At 54.8% G+C, this 21,693-nt stretch overlaps 1 protein-coding gene across 1 annotated transcript; it reads right to left on the bottom strand.

The window, feature by feature from the left end:
- Positions 1 to 1,437: 1,437 nt before the first annotated feature.
- On the bottom strand, positions 1,438 to 17,989 carry VPS45 (vacuolar protein sorting 45 homolog). The gene is made up of 15 exons (XM_058042784.1): positions 17,814 to 17,989; positions 17,584 to 17,718; positions 17,002 to 17,062; positions 16,472 to 16,551; positions 15,780 to 15,848; positions 14,825 to 14,962; positions 13,936 to 14,046; positions 12,100 to 12,234; positions 11,689 to 11,802; positions 11,312 to 11,479; positions 7,308 to 7,466; positions 6,122 to 6,229; positions 5,797 to 5,918; positions 4,378 to 4,509; positions 1,438 to 1,991 (listed from the first exon to the last, which is right to left on the bottom strand). Exons 1-15 carry the CDS (start codon positions 17,904 to 17,906, stop codon positions 1,907 to 1,909), a joined length of 1,710 nt encoding a protein of 569 aa, XP_057898767.1. The 5' UTR covers positions 17,907 to 17,989; the 3' UTR covers positions 1,438 to 1,906.
- Between the last annotated feature and the right edge of the window lie 3,704 nt (positions 17,990 to 21,693).

Below are 21,693 nucleotides of genomic sequence, written 5' to 3'. Positions count from 1 at the left end.
GTGTTTGTGTCCCATTCTGTCATTGGCATTTCTGCCATGAGCTGTGGGGTCACTGCCTACCTGACAATACCTGGGACAGACACAAATCACTCTATACCAAATCCAGGGGTTGCTTTTCCTCCTGTGCCTCTGCAATCCTGAACTCCATGGGGACCAGGATTTGCCACCTGTGTGCCTCAGTTTCCCTTTTACCCCAAAGCTTGGTCCAGGCAGGGCTGGTGGCAGAGGCACAGATGAACCACACTGGCCCCCAGTGTGTCCCCAGGACATCACACACAACCTGCCAGTTTATTTAATGACATTTTCCCTTCCAACTGCACTCGTCCTTCCTCCCATCCTGTTTTTGGTGGCCAGGGCCTGCAGAGCACCGGCTGGTGGCCAGCAGCAGATGGCACAGAGCTGGTGGCAGGGGGACAGCTCTGCTGTGCCCTTTGCACGCAGGGCCCACGCTCTTCCCCAATGCCCTCTGGTGCCAGGGAAGCTGCCCTGAAGCCACAGCAGGTAACAGCACATAACAGCACAACTGCACACATCCCTGGGAGCAGGAATTCAGCTGCACTTGGAAGCCTCAGGCTGTTCTGCCAGTGAGTCACACGCTGTGAAGGATGTGACCAATGATTCAGAGCTGGAAACATCAACAATTTACAGGGAAGGAAGGAGATAGGAGGGAAGCCAGCTCCCATTTCTGTACCAGGAACAGGAGGCTGCCCTTCCAGCACTGAGGCTGCTCCCCAGTGGGACGGGTGACGTGGGCAGTGCAGCTTTTCATCCCCAAAAGCCTCTCCAAGGTGTGGTTGTGTCTCTCCCTATACTCCCACAGCCCCTTTGCTACCCCTGGCAGCTGCAGCTGCTCCTTGTGCTGCTCCACAACAAACAGTTGCCAAAATCGCCTCTTCTTGCAGAGCAGATCAGCATACTCCTGGTTTATTTATGTATTTAACACCCCCCCACACACAGCATTTTGCCTCTGGATATCAAGTGTGAAGCTGCTGCCTGCGAGTTTAATTAGGACACATGCTTTTCTGTGCCTCTGACAACAATTCTGTCATTGGTGTCTGGGGAAGGGGCTGCTGGAGGAGGGGATGGGGCAGGGGCTGCCCAGTGCTCTCAGACACCTGAGTCACCTCTAAGGGGGAATTCTTACAGCTCTGCCTGTCCCAACAACCCAAAATTCACTAAAAATCTGGTGCCCACCCAGTTCCACCCCAGCACAGGCTGTGTCCCCCCTCCCTTCCCCACAGAGCTGCCCAGGTCCCCTCCTCCCTGCAGGGCTTTGCCCTCTCCCACATCAACAGGACTTAGTTGTGATGCCAAGATAATTCCCAGGGATTTAGGAGCTCATTTCATTTGATCTGGCTTGTTAATTCCCAATCAAGTGCTGATTAGAGGCCAGGGAGCAGAGCTGGAAATGCACTTGCAGGTTCCTTGGTGTGGTCCTGGAGGGGAGCAAAAGCTCCCATGGAGGCTCAGGCTGTAACTGCACCTTGTGGCCTTGGGAAAGGGAAAGTGGGAATCATCTAGCAGACAGATTTGGCCAAAGTGGGGGATTTAATAGGATTCAACATATACAGACAACAGCAAAGGGCTCCTGTGCCCCCAACCAGACCCCCACAGCTGCTCCCCCTGCATGGGCTCTTCATGGGACTCGTTCATGTGTCCTGTGCAGAGCTGCAGGGGTTCAGGGGCTGTCCCAGGCTCTCCTCAAGGTGACCATGCCAGTCCTGGAGCAGTTTGTGAGGGGACAACGAGGAGCTGCAGTGGGGGCACATCCAGTGCCAGCTGCAGCACTCGCTGCCATTCTGGGTGTGCAGGGGAAGCTCCAGCTGCAGGCCAGGAACATCCTGCTCTGCTCTGCTCTGCTCTGGGAAAGCTCTGAATGTTCAAAAATCCCTCATTTCTTCAGGATTCACCGTCTGCTGGACCTTGGTGGGATTTGGGAGCTCTCAGTGCTTCGACCGCGGAATCCTGCGGCTGTCACCTCCTCCAGGAAGCTGCTGGGAAAGCTTCAGGTCAGTGGAATGAGGGCCAGAGGGGCTCATGGCCTTGTCCCAGATGTATCCAGGGCCTGAGGGGCTGTGATTGTCCCCAGCACAAAGCTCAGGCCTGCTGGCATCACCCACCCCTGGCTGGGAGCAGCTCCCAAGGGCAGCAATGCTCCCAGCTGGAAGGATCCTGCCCCAGGGTGGTTCCTCTGGCAATGAGACACCACGGCCATGCCCAGGCTGACTCATCCCTCAGTGTACTGATCAGGTGATCTCAACAGCAATGCTTCAAAAATACCCCAAAAGATAAAAAAATACAGACCAAGGGATGCCACAAATCCTGCAGAAATGGGATTCCCCTAAACTGGGGCTGGAGCAGCTCGGGTTGTGAATCTTGAGGGGTTTGAAAAAGAGTAAAACCCTCGAATCTGCAAAGCCCTGCAGCAACGCCAGCTCTGAGTGCCACCAGACACAGCTGGGAGGGGGCACAGCCAGGGCACTGCCCACGGTGGCACCAGCTCTGGCACAGCTCTGGCACCTGGCTGTGTGTTCCAGCCTGAGCTCTCCCTCCTCCAGGTTATTTTTAGGCACTAGAACCAGGCAGAACTGAGCTCTGGCAGGGAATGACTGCTGCTTTGAGGCTCTCTGGTTCTGTGCTGTCTGGAGCCTGTTGTGCCTGTGACCAGTGACACCTCAGGGTCCCTCAGAGCACATTCCCAGTCTGGGGTGACTGAGGGAATGAGCCAAACTCCCACCTGCACTTCAAAAATGAGCTGCACCACAGCACAACCCCCTCTGCTGCTCCAAGGACCCTGCAGATCCTGCAGGAACAGCTGAGAACCCAGCAGAGGCATCTGCAGGAACCTCCACAGCTGAGAACCCAGCAGAGGCATCTGCAGGAGCCTCCACAGCTGAGAACCCAGCAGAGGCATCTGCAGGAGCCTCCACAGCTGAGAACCCAGCAGAGGCATCTGCAGGAGCCTCCACAGCTGAGAACCCAGCAGAGGCATCTGCAGGAGCCTCCACAGCTGCTCCACCCAGCAACCCCCAGGAGAAACGAGCCTTGTGCAGTCCCCAGGAGGAGCCAGTGGCACCAGTGTGGCTCTAACTGGGTAACTGGGTCAGGCCCCACATCCTGGATTAGTCCCAGCAGGTTTGTCTCAACCTGGCCAGGATGAGTCAGCCCCAGCACCAGATGTTCCTGCAGCCCTTCTGATCCGATTATCGATCCTCTGTAACCCTTTCTCCTCCAAACCCTGTGGCATGGCTCCGGAATCCCTGGGAGCAGAGCAGATTCTCCATCCTTTGGGCCACCCCTGAGGGCTCACAGATGTTGGGCCCAGTTGCAGCGGGGAGGATGAACAATGGGAGCAGGATTTAGGTGCTTACACGGCTGCTCTGTGCATTAACAGCCAAATCCCCTTGTTTCTGGTGACAATATCTGCCCTAATCCCACAGGAATCAGCAAGGCCATGGATTAGGTGAGGGGTTGGGACACACTAAAACCTGGCTTTCCTTGGATGGGTGTGCTGAGATATCCCTGATCCTGGGGCACTGTGCTGGAATTGTGGATAACAATGGACAGGAGACAGTTTTATTGTCCTTCCATGCTCAGGGAAACCTTATCCAAGAGAAAATGGATCATTTGGGACAGGGCTGATTCACAACAGGTCCCTTGCTGTCCTCCCCAGGCAGGACCAGGCCACATCCAGCCCTTCCTTTTATTTTCCTTTTTTTTCTCCCCTCACCTCATTCTTTGAAATGCAAATTTGGACACAGAATCCCAGTTTTTCTGTAAATAATTCAGGGACTGCACAGCAGCAGAGCCCAAACCAGCCAGGGTGGCTCCTAGCAGCACCAATCCAAGCAGATCCAAGGATGGAGCTGCAGATCCTGAGCTTCATCTCAGGATTTTCCCACCATCCCACACTGAGCACTGGGAATCTGGAGAAATTCCTGAGAATTCAGAGGATTCCTGCTCTCCTAAGCAATTCCCACTGTGGCCTCAATTCTTTCCTGTGCCCAAAGTGAATAATTTGGGTTCAGGAAAAGTTATTTGTATTTATAAACCAGGAAAAGTTATTTGTTTTTATAAACCAGACATTTCCCACTGGGAATTCCATACTGACAGAGATCTTTGCCCACCTTCAGCAAAGCAGCTGCAGATTCATTCAGTGCTGAATTCCCATGTGCTGCCCTGTGTTACAAACTAGAAAAACTCTGTGGGAAACTCCCCTTGCCTGCTCTTGAACTCATGGAAATTCAAGTTAAACCTCCGGCTCAGAGATCTGTCCCCGAGCCAGCACGAGCAGAGCTGGCTCCGGAGCACTGACACCCATTTCCACGTGGGATCTCCCAAAGTCCTGCTGTGCCAGCAGCCAGGGCTGGATTTTACCTCCTGGTGTTGTGGATGGTGGTGCCCCCCAGCACGATGCGGACGCCGGGGTTGGAGCGGTTCAGGTTGAACACAGCCAGAGCCTCCTCGTAGGTGGCCCCTCCAATGAGGAACACAATGATGTCCTGAGGCCTGGGATAAAAGCACAAATCATGCAGTGGTTGGGCTGGAAGGGACCTAAATGTTCATCTCTAAGGGACACCCAGCAGAGCGGGTGGATCCAAGCCCTTGGACACTTTCTGGGATGGAGCAGCCACAAATATTGAGTTGGGATCAGACAAAGCCAAAGATAAATCCTGCACTTTGCAGGCACATCTATGATCCCGAGGGTGCCTCCTTTAAAGACCTCCATCCCTGTGATGTGCTGGGCTCAGAGCTGAAAACAACCCACTGAATGCCCCAAAACCTCTCCTGAACTTTCACCCAGAGCCCTGAGCAGCCTCCAGCAGCAGCAGCACCCCGATCCCTATGGATCCACATGCCATGTTTAATGCATGATCTGCTGGGGCTGGGAAATCAGGATCAATTCTGGAGTCAGGTGGATCCAAGCCCCGACCAGCCTGGCCTTGGACAATTTCTGGGATGGAGCAGCCACAAATATTGAGTTGGGATCAGACAAACCAAGGATAAATCCTGCACTTTGTAGGCAGATCCAGGATCCTGAGGGTGCCTCCTTTAAAGACCTCCATCCCTGTGATGTGGAGCTGAAAACAATCCACTGAATGCCCCAAACCTCTCCTGAACTTTGACTCCAGCAGCACCACCCCGATCCCTGTGGATCCACGTGCCATGTTTAATGCATGATCTGCTGGGGCTGGGAAATCAGGATCGATTCTGGAGTCAGGCAAGGACACAGAGCTGCCTTGGAGCTGCCAGGCTGATCAGGAAGTGCCAGGATTTGTGCCTCAGTTCACCTGAGGGGACATTTCCCAGCCAGCAGGGAGATGTGGGATTGTTGAGGGAAGCCAAGCAAAAGGAAGGAGGGAAGCACCTTCTTCTATCCCAACACAAACTCAGTGTGCTGTGCACATCCTGCTTTCCAGTGAGCTGCTCCTTCCCTCTCCTGTAACCACCCTCCCAATCCCTTGCAAGGACCAACACCAGGGATTTCCTTCTTGGATCACTGCACGGACAGCATGACCTGGAGCAAAGCTGCTCCTGCCTCCTCTGCTGAGTGAGGGCTTCATCCTTCACCTCAGCTGCCCATCAGGAATGGCACATCTGAGCCAGGGTGAGACACACCCCAGTCCTGGGAACATCCCTGGGGATACAAGACCTCTACAACCAAGAGATTTCTGTGCCAATCCCCAGCTCTGTTCACCGTCAGTCCCATCCCACTGTGGGGACAGTGTTGGGGACAGCAGGGATGTCCCAGCTGCTGTGTCCCAGTGCAGGCTGTGCCCCACAGGCCCCACGTACCTGTCCCGGAGTGTGTTGGGGCCCAGGTAGGGATACTGGCTGTCCTTGAGCTTCCCCTTGATGAGCTGGTCCAGGGTTTCCTGGAGCAGGGGCTGGTGCTGGGTGTACACATTCTCAATGCCCTGTGGCCAGAGAGAAGCTCTTTAGGAAGTGGCCCAGCAAGGGAGGAGCATCAGCAGAGGCACAGCAGGTTCTAGCCCTGAATTTAGAAGTTCTCCATGTTGTTCTCAGTGCAATCAGGCCCTGAGAGCATTCCTGCCAGCTCTGGTCCTGCTCTGGGCTGCAGTTTAGAGCCTGTCCCCATCTCCCCAAGGAGTCTTGGTACCTTGAGGCCTTTGAGGAACTGCTTGGTGATGGCCACGGCGTCCTTGGGGCTGAACAGGTCGCTGCCCCGCACGCGCTTCCCTCCGTACTCCACCACGGCAGACACCAGCTGTGCAGGGAGAGGGCACAGCCCGTCAGCCTGGCACCCCCTCCAGGAGTGGGGATTCACTGCAGACACCCCATGGGGACAAGGAGCCACGGAGATGATCCCAATGGAACCGCACATGGAGGTGAGGGGGCAGAGCAGCAGCACCCCCACGTCCCCCAGCCCGCCCCGACCCTCCTGCTTGAGGAGAAGCTTCATCTCCATCTCCATCGCCTGCAGCAGCTCCTCCACACGAGGTGACATCATCCCTCTCCTCCACCTCCTCCCCAGCTGCTCCTGGCACTGCTGCCTGTTCCCTCCCTGCCAGCTCCTCTCCATCTCCAGCCCCTCGCTGCAGCCACTGCCTGGTGCTGCAGGAGCTGGGGAGAGTGGGGGAGGAAGAGAAGAGAGGAAGCACAGCCCAGGCCACGGAGGTGCCACACTCCCCTCCCAGCAGGCTCCTGCCATCCCTGCTTTATGAAATCCTTCATAATATCACGGAATCAGTGACTGGTCAGGAGTGGAAGGGACCTCTGGAGTCCAATCCCCATTCAGTAATTCCTGGGCTGCAGGGCTGGACTTGAACCCCAAGCCAGCTGGAGTCATTCTGCCTCATTTCCACTGGTTTAGGGAACTGAAATCGAGTGACTTACTAAAAACACCTTTTAAAGCCACACCCACAGGTCCCAGCCGAGCTCTGTGCAACAGCACAACCCTGGGCTGATCTGGGGCAGGCAGTTTCACCCCAAACAGCAGAGATTCCCCATCCTGTGGGACATCGGGGTGCCCGCCCCACCTGGGGTTACCTGGTGGTACCTGGTGGGGGTTACCTGGTGGTACCTGCCCCCATCCTGTGGGACACTGGGGTACCTGCCCCACCCCAGGGTTACGCCAGTACCTATCCTCCCTCCTGCCCCACACCACAGTTACCCCACGGTACCTGCCTTGCCGCATCCTGGGGTTACCCCGTGCTGCCTGTCCCCCCCGGGGTTATTTGTCCCCTCCTGCCCCCTCCAGGTCACCTTGTGGTGCCTGTCCCTGTTTTACCCCATCCAGGGTTACCTTGCGGTACCTGTCCCTGTTTTACCCCATCCAGGGTTACCTTGCGGTACCTGTCGCTGCCCCCGCGGGCGCGCAGCTCCTCCAGCAGGGCGGGGAGGCCGCTGCTGGCGTGGCGCTCGTAGCGCAGCGCGTAGAGCATCACCAGGCGCGCCGCGTCCAGCTCCGACAGCCGCGGGCTCTGCAGCAGCCGCCGCACGCTCTGCGGGACACACAGACACTGCTCAGCAAGGGGACAGACAGACAGACACCTTCATTGGTGCCACCGCTCTGCGGGACACACAGACACTGCTCAGCAAGGGGACAGACAGACAGACACCTTCATTGGTGTCACCGCTCTGCGGGACACACAGACACTGCTCAGCAAGGGGACAGACAGACAGACAGACACCTTCATTGGTGTCACCGCTCTGCGGGACACACAGACACTGCTCAGCCCCGGGGACACGGGGACAGACAGACAGACACCTTCATTGGTGTCACTGCTCTGCGGGACACACAGACACTGCTCAGCAAGGGGACAGACAGACACCTTCATTGGTGTCACCGCTCTGCGGGACACACAGACACTGCTCAGCAAAGGGACAGACAGACAGACACCTTCATTGGTGTCACCGCTCTGCGGGACACACAGACACTGCTCAGCCAGGGGGACAGACAGACAGACACCTTCATTGGTGTCACCGCTCTGCGGGACACACAGACACTGCTCAGCAAGGGGACAGACAGACACCTTCATTGGTGTCACCGCTCTGCAGGACACACAGACACTGCTCAGCAAGGGGACAGACAGACAGACACCTCCATTGGTGTCACCGCTCTGCGGGACACACAGACACTGCTCAGCCCGGGGGACAGACAGACAGACAGACACCTTCACTGGTGTCACCGCTCTGCGGGACACACAGACACTGCTCAGCAAGGGGACAGACAGACAGACACCTTCATTGGTGTCACTGCTCTGCGGGACACACAGACACTGCTCAGCCAGGGGGACAGACAGACAGACAGACACCTTCATTGGTGTCACCGCTCTGCGGGAAACACAGACACTGCTCAGCCCCGGGGACAGACAGACAGACAGACACCTTCATTGGTGTCACTGCTCTGCGGGACACACAGACACTGCTCAGCCCGGGGGACAGACAGACAGACACCTTCATTGGTGTCACCGCTCTGCGGGACACACAGACACTGCTCAGCCCCAGGGACAGACAGACAGACACCTTCATTGGTGTCACTGCTCTGCAGGACACACAGACACTGCTCAGCCCAGGGACAGACAGACACCTTCATTGGTGTCACTGCTCTGTGTGACACACAGACACTGCTCAGCCCAGGGACAGACAGACAGACAGACACCTTCATTGGTGTCACCGCTCTGCGGGACACACAGACACTGCTCAGCCCAGGGACAGACAGACACCTTCATTGGTGTCACCGCTCTGCGGGACACACAGACACTGCTCAGCCCGGGGGACAGACAGACACCTTCATTGGTGTCACCGCTCTGCGGGACACAGAGACACTGCTCAGCAAGGGGACAGACAGACAGACACCTTCATTGGTGTCACCGCTCTGCGGGACACACAGACACTTCTCAGCCCCGGTGGGACAGACAGACAGACAGACACCTTCATTGGTGTCACCGCTCTGCGGGACACACAGACACTGCTCAGCCCGGGGACACGGGGACAGACAGACACCTTCATTGGTGTCACCGCCTTAATCAGCCATTTATCGATCACTTATCGCTTATCAGAGCGGTTTCGCTGCCCAGCAACTGCCACGGGCAATGCAGGAGGACGCAGGTGTGGTACAAACCCCACAGCCCGGCCCCTCAGGTGCGGTACAAACCCCACAGCGCGGCCCCTCAGGTGTGGTACAAACCCCACAGCCCGGCCCCTCAGGTGTGGTACAAACCCCACAGCGCGGTCCCTCAGGTGTGGTACAAACCCCACAGCCCGGCCCCTCAGGTGTGGTACAAACCCCACAGCCCGGCCCCTCAGGTGTGGTACAAACCCCACAGCCCGGCCCCTCAGGTGTGGTACAAACCCCACAGCCCGGCCCCTCAGGTGTTTCACAGGAGGATTTACTGCAGTACAAGTTGGTTTTGGGGCTTTCCGTGGAACTGGGAATTCATAACCCACCAGTGATGGGTCCTGAGCCCCTTGTGGTGCTGCAGGAGGGGGAGGTTGTGCACAGCGATTTTGAGACACCTCCAAGCTCCACCTGGGTGTTTCCAGCTCCACCCCAAAGGTTCCACCACCACAAAACCCCCAACTCCATCTCCTTTTTGGAAGGTGCAAGGCAATGGCATCAAAGTCTCAGCAAAGCTTTGGATGTGAGATGTGGAGGAACAAACTGCACATTTGGAAGCAAAGGAGGGAAGGAATTAAAGCATGGAAAGAGAGATCCCAGCTACAGGGAAGAGCAGGGATCTGTTATCACTCCTGATCTGCTGCTGGATTCACCACCCTGGCCCAGATGTTTGTTGGCACCTATTTAACTGATGCTGACTAAAAACAGCATAAAATCCTGGCTGTGAGGAGGATCAAGAGGAATTTCACCACTCAAGGTCAGGAATTCACCTGTGAGGGGAGAACCAGAGCCCCAGGGAGGTTCCTGTGCTGGCAGTGCCAGGAGCAGCAGGAAGCAGAGAACAGAAAACCCATTGTCCGTGGGAGGAGCTGGGATTCCAACCCTCCATTCATGCTCAGTGTCAGGGTTAATGAGAGCCCAGGGCAGGAGGAACCCAAATGTCCCAGACTGGGGCACCAGAGATCCAACAGTCCCTGAAGTGACATCAGGGGAGAACAATTCCATCTTTATTCCAGCTCTGGCTGCTGCTTCTTGTCCCGTGGCCTTTTCTCTCTTGCTGGAGCTGCAGCAGGGACAGCCCAGGGTGGGGTGGCTGCAGGGACAAGGATCCCACCTACAGGGCTTTCCATTCACTCCCGAGCTGCTGCAAATCTCCCAGGGGCTGGAAGGAAACTGAGGCAGCATTTCTAAAACTGCAGAAATGCTGTTTGTGTAGAGCAGGAGCAAGGTGACCCCCAGGATTCACCTGGCACCAGCTCTGTGCTGTGCATATCCCATCAAAAATCACAGCTCACAGCACAGGGAGGGAGCAGACTGGGAATATTTGACTTTTAAACCACAACAACCTGAGCTGGAGACAGTGATACAGCGTGAGGACCTCAGAGGCTGCTTCCAGCAAACACATTCCTGGCTGCAGTCCCAGTTCCACACTCAGCCATGGAAATCCTGCCAGGCAGCAGCTATGGAATCCCATCCCTGCACTCCCTGCTCCACCTCTGGGGACAGTGTTACCCCCTCTGCCCCCACCTGCACTTCAGAGCCACAGAGGGGGGGAAGGAACTGATCTCAAAGCTGCTGGAGCTGCTTTTCCTCATTTCCCAGCCCCTCTGCTTCCCCAGGGCCATGCAAGGGTCTGTTACGTGTTGGGAATCCCCCTGCACTACTGGAAATCGAGGAATCATTTCTCAGAAGTGAGAACTGAGACTCTCCAGCCCTGCTCTGAGCTGCTGTGGAACACCAGCCCAAATCCATCACCACTGACTCTGCCAGACCCTGCTCTGCTCACAGCACAAGGGGCCACACTCAGCTGTCACAGGGCCTCCCTCCAGCTTTTCCAGGCCTCTCTGCCAAAGAAATCTTGGATTTAAGGGTCTTTCTAGTGGCTTTTCTTAAAAAAATAGGTAAAGACAATTCCACGGATTCCAGCTTTTCTCCTGCCCAAACACATCAGCTCCTGCAGAGCATCTGAGGTTGTTTTACCCTGGTGTCTGCCAGAAACCAACTGGCTGAATATAAAGAAAGAATGTTGGATTGTGGGATGTAAGGACAGGATTTGCAAAGATGCTTCTCAAGCCAGTTATTAACCATGACTCATTCCCATCTGAGCAGCAATTCCACACGCAGTGTCCCTCCCCACAGGGAGCTCCCACTGCCTGCCAGCATCAAATCCCCCCTCCCGAGGCAGAGATGGGGTGAAACCCCCCCAGGCAGAGGCAGGGTGGGTACCTGGAGGGCACTGGAATGGTCACTCTGGCAGGCCAGCTCCTGCTCCACCTCGGACACCTCCAGCAGGTTCCTCTCTGCCACGAGCCGGGACAGCTCCCCCACCACCGTCACGTGCTTGGACACTGTGCCCGACATCTTCTTGAACTGAGGGTAGTTCTCCACAAAGGCCTGTGAGGGGAAACTGAGGCACTGGGTGCTTCCAGGGAACAGCAGGAGATGGCAGAAGATGGGTGCAGCCAGCCATAAATTGTACAAATTCTCTGCTGGTGTGCAGAGGATCAGACACCTCAATCCAGGAGGTTTCTGAGAGGGATGTGCTTTTTATTTACTGCTAACATTAAAGGATGGGGCACAAATGGGATGGAATTTGTCTGTACCTTCATATCTGCTATGGACTCCAGCTTCTGCTGCTCCTTTGGCTTCCTCCTCTGGAAATCCTCCATCAGGTTCTTGATGTTGGTGCCAATCTCGGCGAAGTTCAGGTACATGTTCTGTGTGGAACAAGATGGGAAGCAGAGGGAAACTCGTTTGACCAAGGAAGAGCTTTGAGCAGCTGGGAGAAGGTGACTCCATCCCCCCAAAACCTGCAGCAGGCTTTGAAACCAAACTACAAACACATTTTCTAGGACGTTATCCCACATCAGATGTCACTGATGCTGCACAACAATGCTCACAAACGGCACATCCCCACCCCGAGGGGTGCCAAAATCCCCAAAATCACGGCGAAACTCCTTTCCTGTGGCAAACCCCCAGCTGTGGGTGCTGGTGAAGCCCCCCTGGACACCTACATTGGCATAGAACTCATCGTTCTCAGCGGACAGGACGACCTCCCGCAGGTCCTTGCTGATCCCCGGCACGCGGGACAGGTCGATGCGGTTGTTGTTGATGCCCAGCAGCTCGTGGACCATGGCCTGGTACGTCCACTGCCAGAGGAAAGGGAGGCAAAGGGATGACCTTGGTGAGACACAGCTCTGGGAGATCAATGGAGTTCAGCTGAAGGCAGCCAGAGCTGCTCCTGCTGCGCCAGGACACGCAGCAGAGTTTGGGACGTGTCCCTCAGAGCAGCCAGGGCGTGCTGGTGAAAGTGAACATCACTGGTAAATAACGAGATGGGGAGACACTGCCCCCCTCCAGGGCCACTCCAGAATCATGGGATGGCTTGGCTTGGAAGGGACACCTCCCACCAGATCAGGAATTCCTGCAGGAACCTTCAAAACGGACTGAAGAGGGATGGGGATTAACATTCCAGTCCCAACACCTCTGTTGGCCACCAAACCCCCCCAACTTTCTGCCCAGGCAGGGAGAGTCCCACATTTCCACTGCAGAATTCCCTTCATGCTCCACTGGCAGGAGCATTTCTGCACATCAGGAGTTTCTATTTTTATCCTGAGAAGTCTAAAAATAACCCAGAGAGAACAGCGACAGCTGATCAGAGCCCTGCCGTGCCCAACACTCCATTTACATCCCCGGGAATCTCTTTGGGATAGGAAATCCTGAAACAGCAGAGAATGCCTGATGCTGAGCACAATCCTAAACGCCACAAAGCAGGTGTGGGCTGGGCTGTGACACAGATGTCACCTCCAGCTCCTGCAGAACCGGTGTTACAGCAGCTCTGGGGCTGCTGGTCCCACCCAGGTGCAACTCCTGATCCCACAGAAACGAAGGGAGACCAACAGATCCTGCCAGGATCTGCAGCACAGCATGGAACAGATAAATCCAGCAGCTCCCAGCAAATCCAGCAGCCATCGATAACAGAGGGAGACTCAGCAGGGCAAGGTCACTCACAGCCCCACAAACAGCCCTTGGGAAAGGCCCTGCAAAGCACTGGGGTTCCAGAAACCACATGGAAGTGCTGGTTGCCCCATTTCCAGGGTGCTGGGTCCATCTGCCACCAAAGTCAGCACAAACAACCCCCACTCAGGTCTGGAAAACATAGCCAGGGATAAAAGAGAGATTTTGCAGGGACTGAAGGTGGGAAGCAACACTTTCCTCTACAACATCCAACCACGACCTGCCAGGGCTTGAACTCCAGATGCTGCAGGGCTCCCCAGCCCTGGCACAGCTGGGTGTCTGACCTGCCCCAGCCCTGGCACAGCTGGGTGTGTGACCTGGCACACCCCTGGCACAGCTGGGTGTGACCTGGCACACCCCTGGCACAGCTGGGTGTGTGACCTGCCCCAGCCCTGGCACAGCTGGGTGTGTGACCTGCCCCAACCTGGCACAGCTGGGTGTGACCTGCCACAGCCCTGGCACAGCTGGGTGTGTGACCTGCCCCAGCCTGGCACAGCTGGGTATGTGACCTGGCACACCCCTGGCACAGCTGGGTGTGTGACCTGCCCCAGCCCTGGCACAGCTGGGTGTGTGACCTGGCACACCCCTGGCACAGCTGGGTGTGACCTGCCACAGCCCTGGCACAGCTGGGTGTGTGACCTGCCCCAGCCTGGCACACCTGGGTGTGTGACCTGCCCCACCCCTGGCACACCTGGGTGTGTGACCTGCCCCAGCCTGGCACACCTGGGTGTGTGACCTGCCCCAGCCTGGCACACCTGGGTGTGACCTGCCCCAGCCCTGGCACAGCTGGGTGTGTGACCTGCCCCAGCCTGGCACAGCTGGGTGTGGCTCACCTGGTTCAGCAGGGGGGTGATGGCATCGTCCGAGCGGTCCAGGATGAGGAGCAGGGGAGGGACCTCGGTGCGGCGGAAATCAAACAGCTCGTACTCCTTGGTGATCACTTGCTGTGGAGAAAAGGGGGGGAAAAAATGGGAAAAATCCCTCTTGAAATCCTGGAAAAGGCTCCCTCTCAGCGTGGATTTATGCAGAGGGAAGGGAGGGTGAAAGCTCAATCCTGCTGCACTGTCTGCACTGCCAGGGAGGAGCTGAAGGCCCCAGGGAAATGGGACACTATAATATATAATATATAATATATAATATATAATATATAATATATAATATATAATATATAATATATAATATATAATATATAATATATAATATATAATATATAATATATAATATACAATATACAATATATAATATATAATATATAATATACATAATACATTATGTATTATACATTATACATTATATATTATATATTATACATTACATTATACATTATATTATAGAATGCTATACTAAACTATACTAAAGAATAAAGAAAGGATACAGACAGAAGGCCACAAAGAATGATAATGAAAACTCCGTGACCTCTTCCAGAGTCCTAACACAACCTGATCGTGATTGGTCATTAAGTTAAAACAATTTACATGAGACCAATCAAACAACCACCTGCTGGATAAACAATCTCCAAACCACATTCCAAAGCAGCAAAACACAAGAGAAGCAAATGAGATAATATTGGTTTCCTTTTTCTCTGAGGCTTCTCTGCTTCCCAGGAGAAGAAATCCTGGCTAAGGGATTTTCCAGAAAACATGGCAGTGACAAACAGGTGTTTGTAAAAAACTAACCAAGGCTGAATTCATCCTAAAGGGACAATCTGTGGGCTGCTCTCACCTTCACACACTCGGCCAAGCGCTTTGCTGGCTCTGAGGAGAGCTGGTAGCGGATCATGGGGCACTTCTTCAGGGACAGGAGCAGAGCAGTGAGGCCCTGCGTTGTCCTGGTGAGCTGAGCCGGGTCCCAGCTGCGGCCCTGGAAGGAAAAGCTGCACCTCACGTGGATGCACAGCTCCCAAACCTTCTCCACATCCTTGTTTCTAAGTGCTGAAGTGCCACAGGAAAGCACAACAGTGCTGGAGCAGCAGGTACCCAGGGGCTGAACACAAAATCTCCTTGCCAAGGCCCATTCCCCCCAGCAGGCCCCAATGCCCTGGGTTATGAGAGATTTGTTGGGTTTGTTGTTGCTGAAATGGCTCCTGAGGTATTGCAAGTCTTTTTTCCCATCTTCTTCTTCCTCTGAGAAGTTGGGCTTCCTCTGCTCTGCTTTTCAAGGTTTTTTATTTTCTCTTATCTATTATTCTTTCTCTGACCTGCTGAGATCTGTCCAGCACACCGCCTGCCCTCGGGGCAGTGTTATCTTTTTACACTAAGAACTACCAGTACTTTATTTATTATTTTCCAATCCCTATCACCTATGTTAGACAGTCTGTCTCTATCCTAAACCAATCCAAAAGTGCCACCATCACCCAGAAGATGGAGGACAAGAAGGAGAAAGACAGGACACACCCAGATTCCTCCATCCTGCCTCCTGAACCTCTAAAACCCCCAAAATTCTACATTTTCACCCTGTGACAAATTCACTATCATTCCACTCAAACCCTTGCGCCTTGTAACTCCTCACACAAAGTTGGTAATTGTTTCCACGGTTAAAATGGAAGGTAAAAGTGTTTGTGACTCTGTGCCAAGGTCTCTGAGCCCTGTGCCAGGATCTGGAGCTCTCCAGGGCAGCCAGAGGAATCTCCTGGGTTCAACACCTTACCCAAACCAAGAACAACTCGCCGTGTTCCTACCCGACAGCAGCCCAGCAGGTTCAGGGAGAAGACGTGCGGGTTCACTGCAATGTAGTCGCCATAGAACTCCTGGAGAGGGGAACAGAGCAGTTCTGTGTCTCTGACCAAGCTCCCACCACCCCCTGCACGCACTGGTTCAGATCATCCTTCCTCCCTCCACCCCAAAGCCTCTGACAGCTCCCCTCCGCCACAGCCCCCTGTCCCCAGGTGCCACATCCACGTGGATCTGAACAATTCCAGGGATGGTGGCTCCACCACTGCCCTGTGCCAGGGCAGAACAACCCTCTCCATGCAGGAATTCTCCTGAAAATCCAACCTGAACCTCCCCAGCATTGCTCCAGTGCCCAGCTCTTCATCAGCACCACAAACATGGAATCATGGAATTGGAAAAGCCCTTTGAGACCACTGGGCACTGCCAAGGCCACCACAGCCTCCTGTCCCCAAGTGCCACATCCACATGGATTTGAAGTGGGCAGCACCTTGTGAACCACCAAAACCAGCAGCAGCTGTGAGAGCCCAGGGCACAGAGGAATGGAAAAGACATTTTCTGTCTTTTACCTCTCCATCCCACACTTGTGTCCATCCCTCCTCTCAGCCAGGCCTGGCACGCACCAGCTGGGAACAGCTCCCAGTGTCTGGCAGCCTGGACCTTCCCTTTGCTTTTGGCTCTCCCTAAAACATCCAAACCTCACCTGCACTTCAGCCACGACCTCCTGCTCATCGGCCTCGGCCAAGGCCTTCACGTCGCTCTTGCTGATGACGTTGCTGAAATCTGGGAGGAAACAGGGAAGGGACAGGGGGGCTCCATGCAGACCCTGTGGGGTGGCAGTCTGCTCCCCTCTGGGGCAGGAGAGACCCCACAGAGCCCCTCTCACCCTGCAGGCGCTGGAATCCTGAGCCACCTCCCAGGGATGCTCCCAACCCCTTCCCTGCCCATGTCCCCAGCGTCCTGCAGAGCCACGATGACATCTAGAGGCCACTTCCCCCAGCTCCTGCCATCCTAGGGGCTCATTGCTGGCCTGCAGGGCTGCACTGCAACCCCAAGGCAGCTGGAGTCATTCTGCCCCATTCCAAACCCACGGAACATTCAGGACACGTGGGAATTCCCTGCCTGACACAGCTGGCACAGGAAGGTGCACGGAGGTGTGCAGCCTGTCCCATCCACACCGGGATTTCCAGATTTATGGAGCTCCAGGACCCCTCCAGGGCTCTTCATACTCACAGATGAAGTAGACGCTGTACTTGGGCCTTCTCAGCTCCTGCACCAGGAGCTCCACGTTCTCCTGGACGGAAACAGCACCAGGGAGAGCAGAGTTAAGGAAGAAGGAGGGATGGAAAAGCCTCTGAGATCTTGGTGTGCAGCCACTCCCCCAGCACTGCCAAGGCCACCATGGACTCGTGTCTCCAAGTGCCACATCCACGTGGATCTGAACAATTCCAGGCACTGTGGCTCCACCACTGCCCTGTGCCAGGGCTGAACAACCCTTTCCATTAAGGAATTCTCTGAATATCCAACCTGAACCTCCCCAGCATTGCTCCAGTGCCCAGCTCTTCATCAGCACCACAAACATGGAATGAGTGACTTCGGAAAAGCCCTTTGAGACCACTGAGTCCAACTGTCCCTCCAGCACTGCCAAGGCCACCATGGACCCCTGTCCCCAAGTGCCACATCCACACGGATTTGAACAATTCCAGCGACTGTGGCTCTGCCGAACAACCCTTTCCATGAAGGAATTCTCCTGAATATCCAACCCAAACCTCCCCAGCCCGATCTGAGTCCGTTTCCCTCCGCTCTGCCCCGTACCTTGGTGGGCCTCAGGAAGCAGATGGCCTTGAGGTGCTTCATGGGCTCCCTGTTGGGCGAGTCGAGGCGCTCGAAGAGATAAACCTCTCTCTGCAGGATCTCGGACTGGGTGTACACCACGCTCACGGCGCCGGTCTGCGGGCGGCACGGGGGCAGCGCCCGTCACGGCGGCGCTGGGCCCGGCTCCCGGCCCCGCCGCCCTCCGCGCTCCCGGCCCGGCCGCTCCTCACCGTCTCCCGGTCCATCAGCAGCACTTTCATACCGGGACCGCTGTCCTCGATCATTTTGGACACGTACTGCCGGACCGCCAGCACCGCGTTCATCTTGCCGGGGATGCTCCTCTACCGGGCCGCCCCTCGCCCGCTCCGGCCCCGCTTCGGCTCTTTCCGGCCTCGCTTCGGGAATGTCCGGCCCCGCTTCGGCCAGGCTCGGCCCCACTTCGGGACTCTTCGGCACCGCTCCGCCCGGCCCCGCTGCCTGCTGGGAGTTGTAGTCCGCCAGCTGCGCTCCCGGTGCTCCCGCAGTCCCCGGTCCCTCCGGGGTTCCCGCAGCCCCCAGCCCGTCCTTTCCCTTCCCGAGGGGACCCGAGCAGTGGAAGTGCCTCTGGAGGGCGGAGAAGTTTGATACTGAACCCAAACAGACTCACCCCAGACACACTTAAATAAAATCTATGTTAAAACTCATGGTTTAACCCATGTTAAACCTATGTTAAAACAACACAAACCCGCTCCGGTTTGTACTAAATCCACCCTAAACCAAGCCAAATCCACCGAAACCCACCCCAAACACTCACAAACCCCCTCCAGGTCTACCCCAAATCCTCGCAGACCCACCCAAGCCCCCAGGAGGGCTCGGCACACCCGAGGGTCCCCAAGGAAAAAGGACGTGACCCGGTTCCACCGAACCGGGGATGGAGAACGCCCCGGGACCAGCCCGGTCCCGTTAATCCCGGGCCAGGACGCTGGGATTAGGAGCTATTCCCGGCGGGACAGGGCTGACCCGGGCCGGGCACTCCCCCGCTGCCAAAGCCCTATTTATAGAGGGGATAACAATTAATTAATGACTGTGTCCTGCCTTTCACTTCCAATTAAGCGGCTCCCCCGTTCCTCTCAGAGTGACGGACACTTTTGGCGTCTTTAATCCTTCAATTTCCTGCCGAGATTTTACTTTTCACTTCTAAATGCTTTGAGTCTTCTTTTCTAGAGGCTGGAAATGTACAAACTCCAAAGATTTGAGTGGTTTAAATAGGGATTTAGCTAGAAAAATACAATTCCAGTATTTTCTTTCTTACATTTCTTATTTCTTGCCAGATTTTGTTTCCCATATCCAAAGTGATGCCTTAAGGAGTGTGTGGGTGCTCCTGGCCAAAGGATACATACAATAACAGCAAATGGTATAAAAAATTGGGAATTAATTGCATTGGATTGATTTCTGGCCTTATTGTTAAATGATTCAGAGTCTGGAAAGTGCTGATTTAGTTATTGTCCAGTTTCCTAGGAAATGCTTTTGGATTTTATTTGTGAACTAAGCAAACCCAGGGTGTCATCTCCTCTTTAAATCCATCTTTGTCCTTGTTCTCAGGGAAGACAAACCCCTTCTTGTTCCATTTTAATGAAATGAATCACAAACCAAACCTCTGAGTTTTCCTGGTGGGATGTTTATCCCTGGTTTACAGGTAAAACATTTTAAACAACTTTTATTCTGCAGAAATTTTACACTTTTCATTCCCCACAGGCAAATTAGTGAGATGTGAGTGGTTGGAATCATGGAATTTTTTAGGCTGGAAAACACCTCTGCATTTGCTGTAAGTTTTAATTTAAACCTCGTAATTCTCTTAAACCTTAATAATTTTAATAACCTCTTTTTAACCATAATAATTTTAACCTTCTAATTCTTGAATAAGAATCGAGTCAGGTATAATTTCTGTAAATAACCCTGATTTAACCTCCCCGATGCCTGCCCTGGGGCTGCCACCACTGCCCAGGCACGAGGACAGACCGTGGCCCCTAAGTTGAGGCAATAGGATTGTCTGGGATTATGGCACTGCTATTTTAAGGGATTGAATTTGGTGTTGGTTATTTCAAAAGGGCTCTCCACTCCTGATTGCAAGGGGGAGCAGCCAGGGCAGGCTGTGCCATCCCTGTGTGGGGCCCTGTCCCTGTCCCCATGGCCCTGTCCTGTGTGTGGCCCTGCAGGGAGCAGCAGCACCAAGGCTCTCCTGGCTCCTCAGGGCTAAATTCACCACAAAATCCTTTAGATCAGTTTCTGGGAATGTTCCTGGCTGGAGCTGAGGAACGAGATGGGATTTTATGTCTGGTTAACATTGTGCTGACCCCATTCCAGAGCACTGGGATCACTGAGGAGAACTGGGATCACTCTGGAGAAGAGGGATCTCTGGAGTACAGGGATCACTGTGAAGAACAAGGATCACTGTGGAGCACAGGAACATTCCAGAGCACAGGGATTGTTCCAGGGCACAGGAATCAATCTGGAGCACAGGGATCACTCTGGAGCACAGGAACATTCCAGGGCACAGGGATCACTCTGGAGCACAGGAACATTCCAGGGCACAGGGATCACTGTGAAGAACAAGGATCACTCTGGAGCACAGGAACATTCCAGGGCACAGGGATTGTTCCAAAGCACAGGGATCACTCTGGAGCACAGGAACATTCCAGAGCACAGGGATTGTTCCAGAGCACAGGGATCAATCTGGAGCACAGGAACATTCCAGGGCACAGGGATCACTGTGGAGCACAGGGATCAATCTGGAGCACAGGGATTGTTCCAGAGCACAGGGATTGTTCCAGAGCACAGGGATCACTCTGGAGCACAGGGATCACTCTGGAGCACAGGAACATTCCAGAGCACAGGGATCACTCTGGAGCACAGGAATCAATCTGGAGCACAGGAACATTCCAGAGCACAGGGATCACTGTGGAGAACTGGGATCACTGTGGAGAGCAGGGATCACTGTGGAGGACAAGGATCACTCTGGAGAATGGGGATCACTGTGGAGGACTGGAATTACTGAAGAACAAGGGTCACTGTGGAGCACAGGGATCATCCAGAGCACTGGGATCACTGTGGAGAGCTGGGATCACTGAGGAGAAATGGGATCAATGTGGAGAACTGGGATCACTGTGGAGAATGGGAATCACTCTGGAGAACTGGGATCACTGTGGAGAACAGGAACATTCCAGAGCACAGCGATCACTATGGAGAACAAGAATCACTCCGGAGCACAGGAACATTACAGAGCACAGGGATTGTTCCAGAGCACAGGAACATTCCAGAGCACAGGGATCACTCTGGAGCACAGGAACATTCCAGAGCACTGGGATCACTGTGGAGGACAAGGATCACTCCGGAGCACAGGAACATTCCAGAGCACAGGGATCACTCTGGAGCACAGGGACCCCTCCAGCCCCTTGCTGGCCACCAGAGACATGAGGCAGGACCCGCTGTGAGGACAAACTGTGCAGCCAGCAGGGACAAACCCCGGGCCTGTCCTTTCTGTGCTGGACATTTCCCTGCCCAGCCACACAAACAATCCCTTTGTGCAGGACACAAACAAGGGCAGGTTCCTGGCAGGACACAAAGAATGGATTCAGAATCAGGATCAGCTGAGCTGGGGGCATGACGTGGCCTGTTTGTCACCAGCCCCTGCAGCCCCCGCTGGCCACTGCTGCAGAACAGGGCCTGGCCCACCTGGGGAATGGCACAGGGAATGCCATAGGGACAGGGAATGGCACAGGGGATGGCACAGGGAATGGCACAGGAATTGTCACAGGGAATGGCACAGGGAATGGCACAGGGGATGGCACAGGGAATGGCACAGGGATTGTGGGGCTCTTGGCATGGGGAATGTCATAGGGAATGGCAAAGGGAATGTGGGGCCCTTGGAATAGGAAATGTCACAAGGAATGTCCCAGGGAATGTCCCAGGGAATGCCATGGGGAATATCACAGGGAATGCCACAGGGAATTTCAGGCCCTCAGCACAGGGAATGTCACAGAGAATGTCACAGGGAATGTCACAAGGAACGTCCCAGGGAATGTGGGGCCATCTGGGGCTGCTGCCCCACTCCACACTGTTCCCATGCCATGA

The sequence above is a fragment of the Melospiza georgiana genome, chromosome 33 (assembly GCF_028018845.1).
Source record: "Melospiza georgiana isolate bMelGeo1 chromosome 33, bMelGeo1.pri, whole genome shotgun sequence".
Lineage (NCBI taxonomy): Eukaryota > Metazoa > Chordata > Aves > Passeriformes > Passerellidae > Melospiza > Melospiza georgiana.
This window is presented reverse-complemented; position numbering and strand designations above follow the sequence as displayed.

Excerpts from the sequence above, each read along its gene's own strand:
- VPS45 (XM_058042784.1), bottom strand. The coding sequence starts at position 17,906 with ATGAACGCGGTGCTGGCGGTCCGGCAGTACGTGTCCAAAATGATCGAG. Across the intron at positions 14,047-14,824 it reads GCTTGGCCGAGTGTGTGAAG|CAAGTGATCACCAAGGAGTA; the intron begins GTGAGAGCAGCC and ends TTTTCTCCACAG. Across the intron at positions 5,919-6,121 it reads AGTTCCTCAAAGGCCTCAAG|GGCATTGAGAATGTGTACAC; the intron begins GTACCAAGACTC and ends CTCTGGCCACAG.